The sequence below is a fragment of the Mustela nigripes genome, chromosome 2 (assembly GCF_022355385.1).
Source record: "Mustela nigripes isolate SB6536 chromosome 2, MUSNIG.SB6536, whole genome shotgun sequence".
NCBI classification, from domain to species: domain Eukaryota; kingdom Metazoa; phylum Chordata; class Mammalia; order Carnivora; family Mustelidae; genus Mustela; species Mustela nigripes.
In genome coordinates this window covers 96,095,740-96,117,206 of record NC_081558.1, presented here as the reverse complement: position 1 = coordinate 96,117,206, position 21,467 = coordinate 96,095,740, and the positions used below count along the sequence as shown (strand labels likewise).

At 46.1% G+C, this 21,467-nt stretch overlaps 1 protein-coding gene across 1 annotated transcript in view; it reads right to left on the bottom strand.

Annotated features, from left to right (window-relative positions):
• CLSTN2 (calsyntenin 2) overlaps positions 1 to 11,079 on the bottom strand; it is a 602,866-nt gene extending 591,787 nt beyond the window's left edge. The window contains exon 1 of the mRNA XM_059391040.1: positions 10,815 to 11,079. Coding sequence (XP_059247023.1) covers positions 10,815 to 10,929 — 115 coding nt within the window. The 5' untranslated portion in view covers positions 10,930 to 11,079. The remainder of the gene's footprint in view (positions 1 to 10,814) is intronic.
• Between the last annotated feature and the right edge of the window lie 10,388 nt (positions 11,080 to 21,467).

The window sequence follows — 21,467 nt, the reverse complement described above, 5'->3', positions numbered from 1 at the left end:
GGAGGGATGGGTGGGAAGGAAGGAAAGAGGGAGAGAGGGAGGGGGGAGGGAGGGAGGGGGGAGAGAGGGAGGGGGGAGGGAGGGAGGGGGGAGAGAGGGAGGAAGGGTGCTACAATCCCATGAACTGCAAACTCAGTACTTCCTTCCATTCCCGGAGCTTCTGTGAATTTCTGAGTGATGGCTTGTCTTTTAACCCTTGGCTCTAAGTCCTGATTGTTAATCCCTCCCAGACAGGGTCTGGAGGGAAGAAGCTGGGGCAGTTTACAGCAAAGAGATGTGTGCCAGGAAATGCTGGCAGAGCACAATGAGCTGAAATTCTAGGACTGTGTGGACTTAAACTGCCCTTGCTGTGGGCCTAGAGGATCAGAGTAAGTGACTTTCTAACTCAGGAGGCAGGGAAAAGAATCTCCCACACTCCAAACCTGTTCTACCCTCTATTTCCTATCTAACTATTACTGATCCATTCCTTTGGGTTAACATTGCCCACGGTAGGTGTGGAACCACAAGTTACACCTCCAGCAGACCAAATGGAAGGTTAGACCCCATTTCCCTTTCCCTGTAACTCCTGTTTTTTCCCCCATTGACATCCCGAAGTCTTGCTGACTGGCCCATCCTCAGTGTCTGGATGATCAAGAGAAGGAGGTTAAAGGCGAGGCAGCAGCCCGCACAAGGGAAGGTGACCTTCTGGATGCCTGAGTGGGTACTAAGTTCTTGTCACCCGCACCCACTTGGCAATGCCCTGTTGGCAGCCAAACCCAGGGCCGCTGGGGTACCTTTTAGGCAGTAGGCAGAAGTTTCCTTAGAGCATCTGGTCTGAGCATCAGGCAGAAGCATCTCCAGCTTCAGGTACAGAGTGACACGCTAAGTGTTTCCCGGCAGCCCAGAGAGCGAGCCTGAATACCCACCCATGTTCTCAAGCTCCCTAAGTCCAGGATAAACTGTACCGCTGCAGAGGAAATCATAAATAATGCATCTGAAGACCAGGACTTCAATATCTTTGAAGGGTTTCATTTCTCCTCTCTTCCAACTTTGATATATGTACTTACTTAACAAGGGTCTGGGGAGGGTTAATTGAATTAATATATGTAAAGTGCTTTGAGTTTGAAGAGAATACGCAATATAAATGGAAGTGTCACTAAAAAGGTTAATCTAATTTACATCTAACACTTTCAGTTCATGGTGTTAATGAACTATATCCTTTTAGAGAGTGATTAATTTATAGAAATGTGATTATTTTTCCTAATGCTATATATGGGTCAGCTTCTTCTATTACTATATCTTACTTTATAGGAGAATTCAGCATTTTATAAATTAAAACAATAAATCAAATACCCCTGTAATGGCTATATTTCATTAATTACAAGGAGACATGCATTAGATTAACATTTATCTGTTTTAATTAATTTGCTGCAATGCAATTATCCATGCAAATTGGAAAAATGACACATCAACTTGACATAATATTAACAGTTTTGAATGGTTCTTCTCCGAAAATTTATGGACCTGCAGCTGCTGCATTCTTGGGTAACCATGGTGACCGCCAGCTGTGTGACATGTGCAGGCTGTACATCAAAGAGCCAGGAACGGACTTAACACTAAATTCAAACTTCTGAAAATATCCTTAACTAGAGAGGTAAGGCCCTAGAAAAGGAAAAGGACACAGGATTTTGTTGGGGGAGGGAGTTGAGTCCCAAAGTCTCAAAACAGATTTCTTAAATCTGATCACCGTCTTTTGTAGGCACTTTATCCTTTTGAAAGGCATTTAGAGGCACTTCAAGGTGGATACCAGAATGCTTGTGAGTAAAGGAGGGAGGTGGCAAAAAGCCACCCCCGGGGGGTGAATGGTTTGCCCCCTAGACCCACAAGGATCAGTGGGTCCAGGTCACAAAACTTCCTTCTCCACAGTGACTGTTGTCACACTGGTTTGAAGACCGCCGATTGGCTTCACTATATACTGCAATAGATACCATGGACACTCAAAGAAGTCACAAAAAGGATGTATGCGTGTGTGGTTTTTTTTTTTTTAATCAGCAAAATTTATGTCAAATTTCCGCCACTGAAGCACTTTTAGTGGCATCTATAGCCTTTCTCGGTGAGAATTCCAGTAGCATTGGCTGAACGTGATGCCCTCACATATTTCAGTGTGGCTAATGTTCTCCTGACTCATCCGTAGAGCGGAGTGTTTTCAACTTCTGCAAAGTAATGCTGTTAATTGGTCTGGAAAGACAGATAACTAAAGGGGAGAGGCCCAATGAGCAGTTCCTAGCAGCGACCAAGGGCACGAAGGGGCACCCACCAGGAGAATTGAAAGGGCACAGCCCAGAGGGACTCGCAGCCAGCAGGGTCGCCTCACCCTGGGGCACATTTGCTCCCTCCACACTCTCCATTCAGTGGACAGTGCAGGACAGTGGACACACAGAGGTGACCAGGGGTCTTCCCCTGGAGGGCTTCATAGTCTGCCTGGGGAAGCAGGAAGGCAACAGGCAATTGAATAGGGGAAACTGGAGGTAGTAAAATATAGAGGAACAAAGCCCCCACCTGGAAGCAGCCTTACAACCCACGTAAAGAAACAAAGCGGATCCTTGGGGAACTGTTAGTAGCCAGTGTGAGTGCTCCTCAGACTTAGCTGGGCATCAGAAATACCTGAGAGCTTTGGGGCACCAGGCAGCGCAGGTGGTTAAGCGTCTGCCTGCAGCTCAGCTCATCATCTCAGAGTCCTGGGATCCAGCCCAGTGTGGGCTCCCTGCTTGGCGGGGAGTCTGCTGCTCCCTTTACCTCTGCCCCTCCACCCTGCTTGTACATGCTCTCTCTCTCCCTCTCTTTCTCAAATAAATAAATAAAATTTAAAAGACAGAGAGAAAGAAGGAAAAAAAGAAAGACATGAGAGCTTTAAAGGAAATCCCAGGTCCTAGCCTAGAGCAATGGCAGCAGAGTCTCCAGGGCTGGGTTCCAGGCATCAGCACTATTTTAACAACTGTCACAGGTGGTTCTGCTGTGCACTCAGGGTTGAGAATCACTACACAGCAGAGGAGAGGGCAGATGATGAAATGAGACTTGGCAGATTCAAATCCCAGCTTTAGCTCTGTTTTGTTTTTGTTTTTGTTTTAATTTTATTTATTTATTTGACAGACAGAGATCACAAGAGGGCAGAGAGGGGGAAGCAGGCTCCCCACTGAGCAAAGAGTCTGATGTGGGGCTCCATCCCAGGACCCTGAGATCATGACCTGAGCCAAAGGCAGAGGCTTAACGCAGAGCCACCCAGGCGCCCCTCCAGCTCTACTGTTTTACTAACTGGGTGAACTGGGTAAGTAGCTTAACTTTCCTGGCCTTGGTTTTCTCACCTTTAAAACAGGGATGATAAGAGCACACATCTAGTGGAGTGGCTAGAAGGAAAGGAGTTTTAATACCTAGAAAGCACTCAGAGCAGTGCCTCAATCATAGTCAGCTCTTGGTAGATGGTATTTGCTGTCTGGAAATTGCTGGAAAATTCTTTGAGAAGAGGCCCGATGAGAAGTGAAGGGAAAACCATCAACATTTATGGAAGGCTGCAGAGTTGGGAACTATCTTGAGAGAAACTATCATTAGTGGTGACACTCCCTGTTCTCAGAAGGCAACTGGCCCTCATGTATCCCTACTTCAGAGGAGGCTTGGGTTGTAAGAGTACAGGCAAAAGTCCTCTGCAGATGCTTCCTGTCCTAGCTGTTGTTCTAGGGCTATCTCAGCTGCTAGAAGGGGTCATGGAAGGGATGGGAGAGGCATAAGGTGGGAGAAGGGCTGCTTTCCTCTAGGACAAAAACTGGTATCCTACTCCCTCTCTCCTGCCCACCATACCCCTTCCCATGCCAGGGCAGTGGCTACGAAATGTGAGGTAGGAATTGGACTTCCAGTATTGAGTCCCAGTGGCAGCAAAGACTCTGCTGCCTGTGTAAGTAGAGAGCCAGGGACATGGAGGGCCCATGCTATTCAGACAGTGAACGCCACAAGGGGCAGCCTGTGACAGACAGAAGCTTGAAGCCATTCCAAGGGTGCAAAGCTATTCTCAAAACCCTGGGGCCCTGCCAGGCCCTAGCATGAATGGTGAAGAATAGATTCATGATGATTGGGATGGAATTTCTTGGAGACCTGGTAGGACTGGAGTTGGTGATACCCACCCTGACAGCACTGTGAGGGAGGGGTGAGGAGGAGGTCAAAATTAAAATTTAGCACTTTCGTTGTAAACACTCCTGTAGCAAGGAGCATGGAGAGACATGGGAAGGTTCTAGATATTTATGGGTAGAATCAACTGGACATGATGAAGGATGGGGTATGATGGGGGAGAGTGAAGTATGTTGGAGGAGTCCTGGGGCTCTGACTTAGGTGAGTGGTTGGGGGACCCTTCATCCAAATGAATGCCACAGACAGAATAACAGATTACTGGAGGGAGAGTAAAGGTTGGACATACATGGGGCTGTTGGTACCCCAGATCATCCCAGAGGAGGCAGACATCAAATGAGCTTCAAAGAGAGCTAGAAAAATTAATCAGGGCCAGAGATGACCCTGGGAGAACTCATCTAAGTAGAGGGCACTGAGCTGGGGACAAGCAAGGTCCTGAGGATCTATAAGGACAAGCCCTTGTTCCAAGGATTAGAAAACCACTAAGAAGAGGCAGAAGTGGGCTTTGGGTGACATGGTCCAAGACATCACCTGGCTCTATGGTGCTGGATCACAACCACCTCTAAGCAGTAAGACCTCTTGGTTTGATTTCTGGCTCTCTTGCTTCAGACCCTACAATTTGTGAAAAGAATGACCACATGTAATCATGCTGTGACATGAGAAGAAAAGGCAGCCTTATAGTAGTCAGGTACCTGCTACTCTGTCTATGCCTTCCCCTCCCACCCAGGCCACACTCACTTTTGGCATCCGTTCCTTATTCTTCCCAGTGTCCAGCCTTCGAGAATATCTACTGCACTTCAAAGTGTTCGAGGTAACCTTTCTTCACCCTGCCTGCCTAACAAAGGAGTCAGAAGAGAGCCACACTTAACCCAAATGAAAGACCATCTAGGGAGATCTTTCTGGTGCAGGAGACACAGCAAGCACATCTCTGGACCATGCAATGCAGACAGCTGCCTTCTCTGCTTGAGGCCAAGCATCATGGGAGGTGAGGAAGGCTTCAAGGTGCCTGGGCCAGAAGACAAAAGCCATGCTTACTCCTTGTGGCAAACTGAATCAGAATAAGGCTCGCAGAGAAAATTACTCTTGACAATTTCATAGTGAAACCCAAATGTTCTTGGACAGCGAGGCTCAGACAGAGCAAGAGCCTCTCTGACCTTACTCAGACCCTTCCCAGAGCAGACATCACATCCCTCTGGTAGGTCAGCCCAGGGGACATAGGAAATCCATGTCTGCCACACTGTTCTGGCTTCAAATCTCAGTTCTACGATCTCCAAGCTGTGAGACCTTGGGCAAGTTATATTGCTTCTCTGAGCCTCAATTTTCTCCTCTGTAAAGATGAGACAACAATTCTACCTGCATCACAGGGTTGGGGTTAAGACCAGATCAACTGACACATGGGAAATGCTGAAAAAAGTGCCTGGCACATAATGTGCATTCCATAAACATTCGCTCCTTTATTAGCACTGTAATCAGTATACAGAAATGTATTCTCCCTCTCTCTAAAAAAAACAATGGAGCACTTGGGTGGCTCAGTCGGTTAAGCATCTGACTCTTGATTTCGGCTCAAGTCATGATCTCAGATTCCTGAGATCAAGCCCCAAGTCAGGCTCTGTGCTGAGCTTGTGAACCTTGCTTAGCATTCTCTCTCTCTCTCTCTCCCTCTCCCCCGCCTTAACAAAAAAGCTAATAAAAAGAAAAAGAAAGAAATGTATTTGGCCATGGCTGAGCTCCCCCTTCACTCCTGCCTGTGTGCCAGTCATGTGCATTCTTATTATCCTGCATTCACTGTCCTGCCCCCCTCCTATCTGCTCACTCAGTGCCTATTCACCCATTAAGACCCCTTTCATTTTCTCTGTAAATCTTTCCTGACTTCTCCCATCCTTGCCAATTTCTTCCTTTCCTCCAAGACTTTCCTGAGGTCTGTAGTGCACAGTCTACCCTTTCCTGTCAGCTATGAAGATCTCCAATAGTTCGTGTCATGTGTGATGTTTGCCCTAGACAGAGTGTGAGCTCTTTGATATCTGAAACTTGCCTTATCTTTCTGTTCCCTTCAGAGAATAACAGAAGACTGAGAAGCAGTACTGGCGGATAAGGCTAAAGAACAGGGCCCAGTACATGTTTGAGCTGGCCTCTCCCACAAGGTATCCTTCTCTGACCAGTGCCCCCCCACCTTCTATCTGATGCTCCCCCAAACCCCATAGCATGACTGTTATAGAGGAATGCTTGTGTTCCCCCAAGATTTATTTGTTGAAACCCTAATCCCAAAGTAATGGCATCAGGAGGCAGGGTCTTTGGGAGGGGACTGGAAATAGAGGGGGCCATGGGGGTGGAGCTATCATCAGTGGGATTAGTACTCTTATTACAAAAGTCAGGAGAAAGCCTGCTTCTTCTCTCTTCCCTGTGCGGGTATAATCAGAAGTCAGCAGTCTGCAACCTAGAAGAGGCTCTTCCCAGAATGTGACACTCCTGGCAACTGGGTCTCAGACTTCCAGCCTCCAGACCATTGGAAATAAATTGTGGTTGCTTATAAGTCACCCAGTTCCTGGGATTTTCGTTATAGCACCCCCACCTGGTTAAGATAGCGACCATCTGTCCTATTCAATACATGTCAAGCTTAGTAGCCTTCCCCCAATTCAGTCCTGTTCTGGTCCATCTCAAACTTACCATGCCAATAGAAACTTTCCATAGGGGCCAACTAGTGGTGGGCCAGACAACAAATAACAAAAATCATCTGTTTTAAGCTACCATTTGGTTATCATACCTTGGGTTACCTCCTTCCATGCAAACAGGCATTATCAGAGGGGTGGTCTTAAGCAAAACAAAAATGCTTCTCTGCTTCCTGGAAGGGCAGGGCTGAAAGGAAAGTGCTAACTGGGCAGGGACCTCTCCTAAGAGCCCAAATCAACCACAGATGCTCTTCCTCCAGAGACCCGAAGCCCCACACCTCCAGACCTGGCCCATGGAGACGGGCTTATTTACTTGGACAGCACACATTGCCAAGTCCCTACTCTGGGCCCACCCTGCACTAAGTGCCAGGGCTTTTAAGATGAACGAGAAAGGGGTCCTGGCCTCAAGGGCATCCACAGACTGGTGGAAGTGATAAATGTTTTCACAGCTCAAGCCGAATGTGTATGAATGTGCACATCCATTTATACACGGTGTTTCTACACACATGCGCACACACACAAAGAAAGAGAGAGAGAACAGAGCTTGGGCTAGGAGAAGATATGAACAAAGCTACTGGATTGCCCAGAGGTCAGAAAAGGGGATTTCACCAAATCTCAGACTCTAGAACCCAGTGTTTACGTGATCAGTAATTACAGTCACTATGTATTTAGTGTCATTTGCATGCTGAGAACTAGGCTAAAAGATTTCTAAGCCTTCTCCTGACAACCACGCTGCAAGGTAGATTTTTGTATCCCTATTGTATAGATAAGGAAACTGAGGCTCAAAAAGCTTAACTAATTTACCTAAGATTATCTAGCTAGGAAGCAGTAGGACCTGGATTAGAACGTGAGTTTCTCAAAGTCCAAATTTTATTTTATATAGGAGAGGAAGAAACATCTCAAACATCTACATCCAGAAACAAAAGCACTTCAATTGCAAACAGGGGGAGTCACTAAGCCCATCACTACTGAATGCTCTGCTTACACTTGGAAACCAGGCAGCCTTGTGGCCCTAGGGAGGCAGGATGAGATTCCAGCCCTCAAGGCTCACAGAGCAGTGCTGGGGCCAGACAAGGAGCACAGGCACACCAGAGAGAGAGCCACAGTGTTCTGGGGGAGACCAACCTGGAAGACCAGTTGGGAAAGGTTCCTAGGGAAGGCCGGGGCTAAGCCTGACCATGTGATGAGTAACAGAAGGGATTAGGCAGAGGAAGGTGACCTTCTAGTCTGAAAACATAGTCCACAGGATCTGTGAGCCCATCCTTGCCCAGTAACCAGAGGTGATTCAGGATGAAGGGAATCTGGTCTTCTCAAGGAATCCAAGGAATGTTCATCTTTTTTGAGTAGCCAAGATAGAAAAGAGTAAAGAGAAGTGGTTGTAATAGCTCCTTACCCACTGGATTATTTCAGAAATTGAGAATATGTTTGCACTAAGAGTTCAGTGATTCTGAGAAAACCCCCAAATAGTTGTATGGGAATTAGCTGCTCAATTCCCTGCAGCAAGAAGCGAGGAATACAAAGGCAAGATGAGCCATGCACCACAAACACAACGTCCTGCAGGAGCCCAAAGCTGCGAAGGTGTGTTTCCAGATAGTTGTCCAGAGGGTGCGTTCAACTCTGCCAGGCAACTTGAAGCCGCACTCCCAATTTTCTTTTACACGTGAGTACAGAACAGTATGCAGGAAGAAAGATATTTTTTCTTCAATCTTCTTCACATGTCTCCCTAATTTTTCTCTTTTTCAATGACAGGAGTAATCATGATATGAACCTTAGAAACCGCAAAGTCAGTGGCAGCACGAAGCCTATCTTTACTATTGCACATGTTCTTCGGAGATTATGTGAGATTTGGGAATGTAAAATGCAAGTGCATCGTAATAAAGAAAATCAGTCCTGTAAATACCGACTAAACTGTCATTATAAATGTTTCTGTTTTGATCAACTATTACACGTTTGTCTTTAAAAAAAAAAAAAAAAAAAATGCAGCTAACAGCGCTCTTTGCAGCCCCCCAGTGGCTGGAAGACAAAAAAGGGAGATGGGGGATTCAGAAGGCAACTCTCGCTCCTCTAGGGCCAATCAACTTTTTACATTGTAAAGACAAATGGCTTGTTTTCACGGCGAAATGGGTATATTCTAAGAGAAGAAGATGAAAAGTGTTAATGAAAATGAACATAATTGTACACATACACGTGAATCACTGAGAGCCTGGATTTTTTTTTTCATCTCTCTCCTCTATCTCTGTAAAGCTTTCTATTCTGACCTGAGAACTCTACCCAGTGCATAAGCACACCAGGTCCTCCACCTAAACAAGCTTTTCCCTTTTCCTCACTTTCTGTGAGCTCCCGTTTGCAGACATCTGTTTATAAATATACCATTTGTTCTGCTACAAAGTAATGAAAAATCTTCAAAAACAGGTCATTTTCCTGTTTAACAAGTGTCTCCTTAACAAGGAGGGCAAAAGGTTTGGAAACTCATTATCTTTAATTCTTGTTTTTACCAAAACAACAGTCTCTCAGAATGATGCCTCCTATCAGCGACTCTTTTACCACACTTTGAGATATTTTCATAATGAGTTTTTCCTTGTCTTCTCAAAAAAGAAACTGTTTCTCAAGGGGGGGGGGCTGAGTTGCTGAAAAGAAACAGGATGTCTGCTTATGAAAGTTTCAAAATCATATCACCAAAAATTTAAAGTTAGAGAATAAGCAGAAACTCCCCTATTCTTTTCAAACTTAACCATTCACAGGTTGTGGGAGAAGCATCCCTGAAGTCCAGAGGAGGCAAACTGTCTACCTCTCACTCTCCTCACCCTCCAAGAGTAATTCAACCTAGTATAAATTCCTTCTCCGAACCACTGGTAAGCTATCAAAGCCAGCTTGAAAAATCAGGTTGCGTCTAATAGAGAACCTGTTTATCTACAGGTGCAAAGCCTTCGGACCCCTGATGATGGTCAGACAAGATCCCAGCGATCACGTTCCCCACCTTGTTACCTTGCAGATTTGGCCACAGCCCCCAAACCGAGCGCACACCCTGCTCGTCAACAGCATAAAGAATCAACAAGTTATCCCTAAGCTGGGCGCTCCAGCCCAGATCTGCTACTGCCTCCCTAGCGCCCACCGCCACCCAGCTCCCTCTCTGCTCCTCCCTCTCCCCTCCTCCCTACGCAGTCCTGTCAGCACGTGACCTTCTCTTTCAGATCCGCCCTCCCATCGCCCCTACCCCAGCGCCCTCCCGGTGCACCCAGACAGCTGTCAAAGTACGCGGCTCGCCAGCCTACTGTCTCCTTACGGCACCGGGCGTTCACTGGGACCTTGCTGTCTCCTGGGAGGGAGCAGCACGAGGTCAGGATCTCCCTCCGCACCGCGTGGGCGGGGAAGGGGCGTCAGGTGGGCTCCTTCGCCCGCTGGAGCCCCAGAGGAGTCGGAGAGGCAGCGGGAGGCGTCACACCCCGCACTTCTGACTCCGCGAGGGCGCGCGTTCCCAGGGGAGCCTCAGCTGTCCTTGGGGAGCCTGAGGCGAGCCGGGGGTGCGGGGTGGGCTTCCCTGGAGCCTACAAGTTTCCACCCACCTCCGAGCTGGAAAAGCGCTCTGCTCGGTCCTTTGAAGGCGCCCGCCGCGGCCGATTCCCTCCCTCAGGGTAGGAGTCGACAACTGCCTCTTCTACTCGGCTCCCGAGCCCTGTCCAAGGAGTCCCGGGGCTGGGACCCGCTGCGCCCCCACTACGCCCCCACTCCGCCGCAGACAGCCCCCAAAGTTGTCCAGACTCCACAGACCTCCCCTTCCCCTCTGTCCCTGGGCCCCGCCCAGGGTAGGGCCAGAGTCTGCAGGTGGAGCCTCTAGGGACCGGGGCGCAGGGCGCTCACTTCGGGGATCCCGAGCGCACAGAGGCCGGGGAGATGCGGCAGGGGAGGGCGTGCAAATCTAGAGCCGGGGTCCCCGCGCTGGCACCGGTAAGCCCGCCCTGCCTCCCTCAGAGAGGAGGAAACTTCCCCAGCACCCACCTTTAGCCGCGAGGAGGCGGCGCCGCCGGCTGCCCCCGCCGCCGCCGCCGCCGCTGCCGCTCCCCACGCCCAGCGCCAGCAGGAGCGGCACCCAGCACAGCCTCCCCGTCCGCATCCTCGCCGCCGCCGCCAACAAGCTGCCGCTGCCGCCTGCTGCCCGCGCCGGCTCTCGCCTGCCGGTGCCCGCCGGGCCGCGGCCGCCTCGCTTTGCCTGCTGGTTGCGCTTCGGGCGCCGCCGCGCTCGGCCTCCGCTGCCCGCTGCCGCGCCACTCGCTCGCCGCCGGCAGCCGCGCTCACTGGCGCGGACCCGGAGCGGCTCCAGCGCTCACCCCGGGACGGCCCGTGACGTCACGGAGGGAGGGAGGTGGCTCCTGCATATTCATGAGACGCGGACACCGGCCCTGCTGCCGGGCTCGCCACTCCGCGGCCCCGACCCCCAACTTTCCACCCGCGTCCTCACGCTTCCGGGCGCTTGTGCTCCAGGCGGGACTCGGCTCCCGGAGGACCGCGGCGAGCGGCTGCAGGGAGCCCTCCCGTCAGCGCCCCGGCTTCGGCTCCCCAAATAACTGCCTCAAGAGATGGCGGGGCCCCGCAGAAAGTGGTCACCTGGGGCCTGCGCGTTGTCTGCTGGGGCGGAGGGAACCCTGCCCTGCCACGCCCTTGGAGCTGACAGCGGGCGGGCGGGCGTGCTGCGGGTCCTGCCCTTGGCCGGGCGTCTGGACGCTCTGTGCCGCCTGGTCTGGGGAGGGCGCCAGGCACACGCGAAAGCTGGAGACCGCGAGTGCTGCTCTGGACTTGCCGGGCAGGATAAATCTCCGTGGAACTGGAGGGCAATGGCCAGACTCCACACCATCTTGGAGAGGCAGGTGCAGCTGTAGCCGTGGCTCTCAGAGGCTGGTGGACGAGATCCGAAAAGCAAACTTGGGGTTCTGGGCCAGCAGCGCGGAGATAAACTTCCTTGCAGTATATTACCTAGGCAAGAAGTTACCACCTTTTTGTTGTCACTCCACATAGCTAAGACCAGGTAACCTGACGTCATGCTTTGTAACATTTCATGCCATTGAGTAACTGTCACTTCCCTGAGAGCAGAAGTCACGCACCTCTCGTGGACCGGCCACCACCCCAAGGCCATGCAAGGTTCCTAACAGTACTCAATCAACATTAACTAATGGCTCAGAATAAGTCCTTGACTGTATTTGCATATATGCAGTGTCAATATCACGCACAATTCAGGGTTCCTAAGGAATAGATAAGTAAGATAGAGAAATATAGAAACAAAAGTTATTTATTCATTGATTCAGCACATTTACTGAGCACCTAGACAGCTTGTATTATTCTGCCACTGGGCACTGGACTAGATCGAATAGCCAAAAAGAGTTGTCTGTCCTTTACTCAAAGCCTTTGTTTCCCATCTGAGAAGCGAGAGAGGGCGGTAAAAGGCAATTACAAGGCCTGCACATTCTTTATGTTGCTAGATATGAGCCTATACAAATCAATTAACAAAATGTATATATTGCAACAGTGTCTAAACAGCATCCTATAATTAATAACTGTTGTCTGGGGTGCTCAACAAAGCCATAAAATCCATTAACAGCCCTCATGCTGCTCAGTCTTCCTGCACCACCCTGGCAGCTCACCCCAGCTGCAGCAGTTATGAAGGCCAACTCTTCTGCATTTCCAGGCACCTAGAAAAGCTGCTTGGCGGGGGGGAGGGGCAGCAGTGAATCACAATGGCTGCAGACAGGCTCAAACCAGGCAGGGCACTTCACCGCCAGGTCTCCTTTAGCCTATACATCCAACATCAGTGCTGTTAGTCTCATTTCACACATAGGGAAATAGAGGCTCTGGGTACATTAGATAACTTCCTTGCCCAAGATCGGAGAGCTAATAAATGCCCTAGGCCAATACCAGAATCTTGCCTTTTTCAGTCTTGGTATCCATATCTAGAAAGGATGACAAGGAGAAGGGAAAGCTGACCCAGGCAAAATCAAGGAAACCTGCAAATACAGGAGAACTAAAATTTGTCTCATTTCTTCCATTTATAGTCCATCCAATTACATATTTGCCTCTCCTTCATTTTCTCTAACCATTAGACTTACCTGTGCTGTCCTTTGATATCATTCTATGGGGTTTCATTAGGACCCATTGGTTGGTTCCAAAAATTTTACACGAGATTTCAAATGCAGAGTAAATAATAAGAAAGAAGAGAAAATACAGCTGACTGGAAAATATCCCCACCCCATGTAGTAGATCACCAAGAAAGAACACAACAGAGAGACACAGTGAGCAGGCCAGTGACCAAGAGGCATAGTATGCTAGACTCCAACTCCTCCTCTACAAACTAGGTTAATAACAATGCCTTTTGAGAGAGATGTGGCCCCCATTTGTTCATGTCTCCCTAAATCCATTCTTTTGGGATATGCTATCCTACCCCAACTTAGAGCTTGGCCATATGACTTGCTTTGGCCAGTAGGACAGTCATGTGCATATTTCCATTTCCTTTCTTGGACCCCTGCCACCATTATAAGGACAAGCCCAGGATAAGTTGCAGGAGGGTAAGAGACCATATGGAGCAGAGCTGAGCTGTCCAGCCAACCAAAGCTAGCCTGGGCTGGTCAGCAACAATTGACCTACCAGCTGACCACAGTTCTATGAACAAGCCCAGCAAGATCAGCCACACCTGGCCCACATCAGAGCTGCCCATCTGACTCATAAATATAATAAACTGTTGTTGTATTAAGCCGCTATGTTTGGGGCAGGGGTTGGGGATTAAGAAGGCTTACACCGACTTCATAAGGTCATTACAAGAAGCAAATGAGAAAATGTCTGTGAAACATTCAGCAGGTTGCCTGGCAGAGAGTCTATGTCCAATAAATATAAAATGTCCCCCCCCCCTTATCCCAATTACCCAAGTCTCTGAATGCCACTCATAACTCTGCTTTATTTGGGAGAAAAGCACCAACCTGGCCTTAGAAATACTGAGGCCACAAGAAGTTCAAGTCCATGTCGTCTGTGGGGAGCCCTGCAGATACAGAGCCAGGAAAGCCACCCAAGAATTAATGTGTCACATGGTTCCACACTTTGCAGTAGGGGGTTGACATTCCATACCTCATTTAATCCTTGCAACAACAGGTATTCTTTTCCCCTATTTTCTTATAACCAAATTGCTGGCTTAGAAAGTTTGAGTATCTTTACATAATTATGCAGAATATGAAATCGTGTCTGCCTAATTCCAAGTTCCATCTTTCCCCCACACATCATTGTTTTGAGGAAGACATGTAGAAAAAGTAAGCAGTGAAAACTAGTTTCATACGAGAAAAGTAGCTTTGGCGATTTGATTTTTTTTTCATCTTTATCCACCATTACCTCTGAGTAATAAATGCAATATAAATACAAGTCTCTGAATTTGTTGAGGCCCTACGCTTTATTTTTGACTTATTGTTGGTATATATTCCTTTAAAGACCAGACTCAAAAAAATGGTGTGCAGGATGATGTAAGTCCTTGGTCACTTTAAGCCCCAAGCCCAGGGTCCCACCTGGTGGTGCAGTAATGAATCTCAGACAATTTATTTGGGTCAATAGTTTTTAATAGAATAGAATCGAATCGAACAGAAAAGGCCGGACATAAGCACAGCCCAACCCTCTCATTTTCACCAGGGTCATTAATGCTTTCCCCAATTAAGCACCAAAACACAGCTCCTGAATCATTTAAACTGGGTAAATGAAGAAAATAAATAAATTATGGCAGTTGATGGAAACTTACTTCTAAAAAGAAAATTAAACAGAGGCTTTCTGTTTTGAATGTAATGCGATCAAAAGTTTTTCATGTTAGAAGAAAGGTTGAAAATCTGATCCTTAAAAAACTGGAGTTCTTTTCTGATCCCCTCCCCCCATCTTGGCAGACAAAACCAGGTCTTCATGACCCACAAGCAGTTGGACAGGTTACAGAAGTTCCAACATCTCTCAGATGTTTTGATGCTAGTGCAGACACGGCTGCTGCCAAAGGAGCTTTTTAAAGTTTAGGCATTTCTCTTCAGGAAAGAGCAAGGCAAGCTAGTTCGTGACCAAATCCAGTTCATGTTCAACACCATTTAGACATGAGTGTTTTATGCTTGGCAAGGCAGAATGCCCTGACTAAAAACAAATATGTCATTGATTATAGCAAGGAATTATTCCAGTATACTCTCCTATACTTCCCTTGGACTTGTATACCCTGTGATGGTTTGAAAAACACACACACACACACATACACAGAGCCATAAAATCTAATGATACTTCTCCCATTGAGGGATACAATCTCTCTCTCCTGCCCTTGCATATGAGCAGTCTTGTGACTGCTTCTTCCCATAGAATTCAGCAGAAGTGATGCCATGCGACTTTACAGACTAGATCATAAAGGCAATACAGCATCTGCCTTTCTCACTAGGAGGCTCACTTCTGGAATCTGGAGCCACCAGGTACAAAGCCCAACTACCCTGAGACTGCTGTGTTGTGTGACCTAAGGCCACATAAGAAGGCCACATGCAGGTGTGCGCCCACAGCCCCAGCTGAGTCCAACATTTGAGTCATCCCAGAACCTTCAGAAAATTCCATTTCTTAGCTGCTGACTCCCCTCCAGCTGTTTGGATCTTCTGAGCAGAAGCCTCAGACATCATGGAATAGAGTCAAGCCATTCCCACTATGCCTTACCCAAATCCCTCCCCCACAAAATGCATGAGTGCAATAAAGTGGTTGTTTACGCCACTAAGTTTTGAAGCAGAATGCATAACTGGAACATATTTATTTTCATTTGTTCCTTACAACAAAGACAGGGGACAGGAAAGCATGCTGAGGTAAGTTATGTATGATCAGTCCCATTTTGTAGCTCAAATGTGGAGACTTGTGGAGGCCAAGAAGAGGAACGAGTAGAGCTTAGTGCAAAGAGACTGACTTTCAGAATAAAAGAAAGCTGGAGTCCAAACCCAGTTCTACCAGTTTCTAACCACGTATGACTCAAGAAAGCTCTTTACTCTGGACCTCAGTTTCCACAGCTACAAACTGGGACTAATGTACCAAGGTTGCTTTTAAGGTTTATCAATTGTAAAGAGCTGAATCTCTTCCCTGCCAGATGGGGGAGATACAGTAAACGGAGCTATCCATGGTGAGAGTGGAAACTCACCCAGGGCCACACGGGTTATCGGTGGCCTTTTCTTGATCTTTAGTACAGTATTTGGTGTTTTCCATGCAGGCAAAATGTAGACATCTGTGGACACACGTGGAGCCACAACAGCTCAAGCACCTTTGCCAACACAGCCAAGGAAAGCATCAGCCCACATGCACTGCCAGAGCATTTCAGATGTGCTGGGGGTACCTACATTGGCCCGTTCTGCCATTTCTGGGCTTTGTTCGACTAAAGGGGACAGGAAGGAACCTACCATTTATTGAGCACCTACTATGAGCCAGACATTGTATACATCCCCTCATTCAGTCATCCCACAGCACTGGAAGGTGATTTATTCCTCCCATCAGACTCTCAGAGAAACTGAGAGTCAAAGAGATTAAGTTATGCTGTGTATTAGTCAGGGCTCACCAGAGAAATGGAACCAATGGGATTGAGAGAAAGAGAAAGAGAGAGAGAGAGATACAAGTGTCTATATATCTCTAGCTGATAGAAAAATGATAGGTAGGTAGATAGATGATACATGTGGAGAGAAAGAGATTGACTTATTATAAAGAATTGGCTGATGCAATTATGGAGGCTGGTAAGCCCCAAGATCTAGGTCCCCGACACCCAGGAGAATCAATGGTATAGTTCTTCTAGTCCTAGTCTGGGAGCCTGGGGACCAGAGGAACCAATGGTGTAGTTTCAGTCCTAAAGCTGACAGCCTTGAGACCCAGGAAGAGCCAATATTTAGTACAAGTCCAAAAGTAGGAAAAAAACCAGTGTCCCAGTTGAAAGGCAGTCAGGCAAGAGGAATCCTCTCTTACTCTGGGAGGGTCAGGCTTTTTGTTTTATTCAGGCCTTAAACTGATTGGACGAGAGCCACCCACATTAGGAAGGCCATCTGCCTTATTCAGTCTACTGATTCATATGTTAATCTCATCCAGAAACACCCTCACCGGAAGACCCAGAACACCCCGTGGTCCAGTCACGTTGACACATAAAATTAACCACCACATACAAATACAAATGAAGGAACTGGGATTTGAACTGAGGTCTGTCTGCCTCTGAAGTTATATTTTGTCCAGCCAAATGAGCCAATCTGTCCAGCTGCCATCATGGCTTTAGGTGCTGGGTTTGGATAGAGACCAGGTGGGCTGTCCTGAGCCACCATGACCATAAACCAGGGCAAGTTTTACCCAGCAGCCTTTGCCTTGCAGTAAGTTTTCACAATTTCCCAGGATGGAATCCTTTCATCACGCTGCCTAAAGCATCCCTGGAAGGTCTGCCCCAGGACATTCTTTCCTAGTTTCTTCCCTTTCTGTTTCTAAGGGCCTGACTTGAGCCCCTTGCCCCAAGCTTTCTGCTGTCCCCACCCTCTCCTAGGTTCACACAACCAGCTATTAACTATCCATACTCAACACTCCCCCGCTACTCAGATATCCTCCAAGGTTCCCCAAGACCTACAGTAGAAGGTCAAGACTCTTACCAGCCCGGCTTTCAGCTCCATTGATAACCCGACTTCCATTACGTGTAAACTATGTTTCTGGCTGCTGTTTTCACTGCCTGTCAAAAAGTTCTATGCCGATCATGCCTCTACACATTTGCTCACACAGTATATCCTGTACTGCTATGGGCAGACTTGAAACCCCTCCAAATTCATATGTTGAAGTCCTACCTCCAAGCACCTCGGAATGTAACTGTACCTATAGAGAGGGTCTTTAAAGAGGTAATTAAGGTAAAACGAGGCACTAGGATGGGCCCTAATCCAATATGACTGATGTCTTTATTAGAAGAGGAAATCCAACCACACACGTAACAGAGGGAAGAGCCTGTGAGGACGCAGGGGGAAGACAGCCATCTATAAGCCAGAAACCAACTTGCCCACATCTTGATCTTGGACTCTGGCCTCCAGAATTGTGAGAAAATATGTTCTTTAAGCCATCCAGGCTGTGGCACTATGTTGTGGCAGCCCTAGGAAAGGAACCCAACTACCTTCAGCCTCCGCTTCCCTCCCCACCTAGCCCCCTCAGTCCTATCTCCAATATATGTCTCTCTCAACTCCCCAGTATGTGTTTATTTTAAAATCCTCCAGAGGCTCTCCATCTAAAAAGCCATTTTAGGCTAACTCACCAAGACCTATTTAATCTGCTCCTGGTTGCTTCTCAAACCACTCTCTCCTTGTCCATTGGTCTTTGCTCTTGTGAACGTGGCAAGCTCTTCTCTGCCTTAAGGCTGAACCCTTTCTTGGGACTGTACTTCCCTCTGACCATCACATGACATTCAGGTGTCATCTTAAATATCACCTCTCCAGATATTTTCTTATGAATTTACTTGCTCATTTTTTTCCGTCTCTTCCCAATAGAATATAGATTTTAGGAGAGGAGAGCTTCATGTGCCTGGCACATGGGTGCTTGATAGTTATTGAATGAGTAAGTGGTTTACCTTCCCTGAACAGAGTGATTTTTTCTGCACCACTCTTTTCTGACTTTTTCACCAATGTATTGCAAAACCACTGAAATGTACACTCTTCTTATAAAAAAATACAGAACTGATTTTCATGTAGCTTGAGCATTTTAATGGAAAATCCAAGATATTCTTTTTTTTATTTTTTATTTATTTTTAGCATAACAGTATTCATTATTTTTGCACCACACCCAGTGCTCCATGCAATCCGTGCCCTCTCTAATACCCACCACCTGGTTCCTCCAACCTCCCACCCCCAATCCAAGATATTCTTAATGGTGGGATGGTGGTAGAAAATAAGAGAGTATCTTAAGGGGTTGGTAGTGCAGACACTGTTTTCATTTTCTACATGAAGAAATGGAAGTGAAGAGAGGTCACAGCCCTGGCCTAAGGTCACACAGCCTGGGCTAGGTTGTAGCTGTCTTGAGTCCTGTCCAGAGCTCTTTCTCTACACCATGTCCCCTTACGTAATAGGGGCTAATAAGTATACAAATGTGAGTTGCTTGCAATAGCTGTAGCAGACTAGACCAGGAGTCAGGAAATGCCTTCCACACAAAACATTCCAGTGGAGAGGTCCCTGTGATGGAGAAGTGATGGGACAGCATTTTGTTGCTTTCCCAATCCAAAGAAAGAGTCTACCCATGCCTGCAACCCTTTCAGAGGCTTCCAGTCTAAAGCTGACAGCTGACTCCCTAGACTGCACCAAGGAAATCATTCCACCTAATTCAAAGATTTTATGTCTTCCAATTTCTCAATATTTTAAGAAATTTTTTCCAAGTTAGCATGGTTATGTGTAGTGAATCATGTGCCCAAAGGGGACAGGCTATATTATAACACCTTTAGTTGATGTTTTTGTAACACCTGAGAATGTCAAAAAACAATTTTGCATGGAGGACCCATGATAAACGGTAGGTATGCAGGTGGAAGAATTGAAGGACATGAAAATCCAGAGCCTTGCTGAAATGGCAAAGTAGGGCTCTGTTCCTGCTTTCATCCATGGGTGACTGAATACTGGAAACTGACTTCACTATAAAAAAAAAAAAAAATTAAGCTATTTTTTGGATTTAGAGTTTGAGGATGAGTACTCTTAAATCAGACTACTAAAATCCAAACTAAATACATTTCCCTAAAATTGGTCTAAAGGTTGATTTAATACTGCAATGACTTAGAAGAGAGGGAGAGGGGACCAAGGGTTTTCAGAGAGCAGCTACACAATGATTCAGAAGTCTGAGGATTTATAGAACACAATCCATATACATGAATATGAAATTTTGTACTTTATGAACAGAGATTAGGGCATCTTTTAAGCTCTTCCTACAAACTGATCCAATGCCTGTATCTCCAAAGTGCTTAATACATGTCCGTTATTAATAAATTCTTTAAAATACCTGAACTGTTCCTCAGGAACAAATAAGAAATAAGGACACTTTCAGACACCCACACCTAGCTTTCTATCAGGCCCTCTTGGAAGGAAATTCAAAGATAAAAGAAGGAATAGAGACCAATAAAAAACATGTGGATAGATCTAAATAAGATTTAAACCAGAAAATAAAAACATTAGCTAAAATGGTGAGTAATTTGCATATCACATAAACAAAATTGTAAGAAAACACTTGGCAGGGGGTGTTAAGTGGGTGGCTCAGTGGGTTAAGCCTCTGCCTTCTGCTCAGGTCATGGTCTCAGGGTCCTGGGATGGAGCCCTGCATGGGGCTCTCTGCTCAGCGGGGAGCCTGGCTTCCCCCTCTCTCTCTGCCTGCCTCTCTGCCTACTTGTGTTCTCTCTCTGTGAAATAAATAAATCTTAAAAAAAGAAAACACTTGGCAAAAATAATATGGACTAGAATGGAGAGATCAGAATTCAAATATTCTAGGCTTTGTGTATTGTTCTGAAGTAGAATGGAGACATGGATGACATTCAGACTGCTCTCACCACGTGATTTTAAGGGTAAGCAGTTAAAGAAAAATTTCTTTTAAGGGTTCACATTTTAAGGAGAAGCAGTTAAAGAAAAATATAGAACAAATAATTTTCAAATTGTAAGAAAAAAGGATCAAGTTGATAAAGGACAGTAAAGGAATAAAGAATATGCATAGGAAAGGAGTATTTATTAGAACAAAATAAATTGATATAATAAAGCCAAATATATCATTACTAAACACACAATGGAATTAATAATGGAGATTCAAAATTAGATCTTTTTAAAATCCTGTCATAAGTTGTTTACAAGTGAAACACCTAAAATACAAGTACAGAGAAAAGTTGAAAGTCACAGGATATATATTTATATTTATGTGTGTATAAAAGGTTTTACTAAAAACAATGAGAGTCATTGCATAAAGATAAAATCTTAAATTTGCCAAGAAGAAATAATAGTTCTAATCTTCTTCATACTTAATCATATAACCTTAAAGTATATAAAGCAAAAACTTACACAATTATAAGTGTCATGAATCCACAATCACAATAAAAGATGCTTCATTTTGTAATTTGTAGGTCAAGCCTGTAAAATTCAGCAAGAATAGAGAACATCTGAACAATACAATGATGACCAACTCTGCTCGAATGGGCCAATTTAAACCCAGCAATGAACAACTAAAGCAGATAATTTGATCTTCAAACAAAGATCGTATATTTACAAAGCAAGTTTCAACAAATAGTAAGGTATCTACACCATGCAGACATTTTTTTATCACCATTATGCTAAAACACAATAACAAAAAAATGTTTTAAAACTCTCACATATTTGGAAACTGAGAGGGAAACTTCTAAGTGGTTAATAGCTCAAAGAGAAAATAAAAACTTGAATTAAAAAACATTTAGCTCTAAACAATAGTGAAAATGCCACATAATAACACAGAATGAAGCTAACATGGTATTTAGAAGTAATCGTGTTTAATACATATCTTGGAAAGGAAACAAGTCTGAAGACTTTTCAGTAGAGCATGCCACACAAAAAGTTACACAATGGACAGTGAAAGTGCCTGATGTTGAAGAAGCAACAGAAAAACAAAGAAATGGGACAGAGGAGAGAGGCTGAAAATAGATGAACA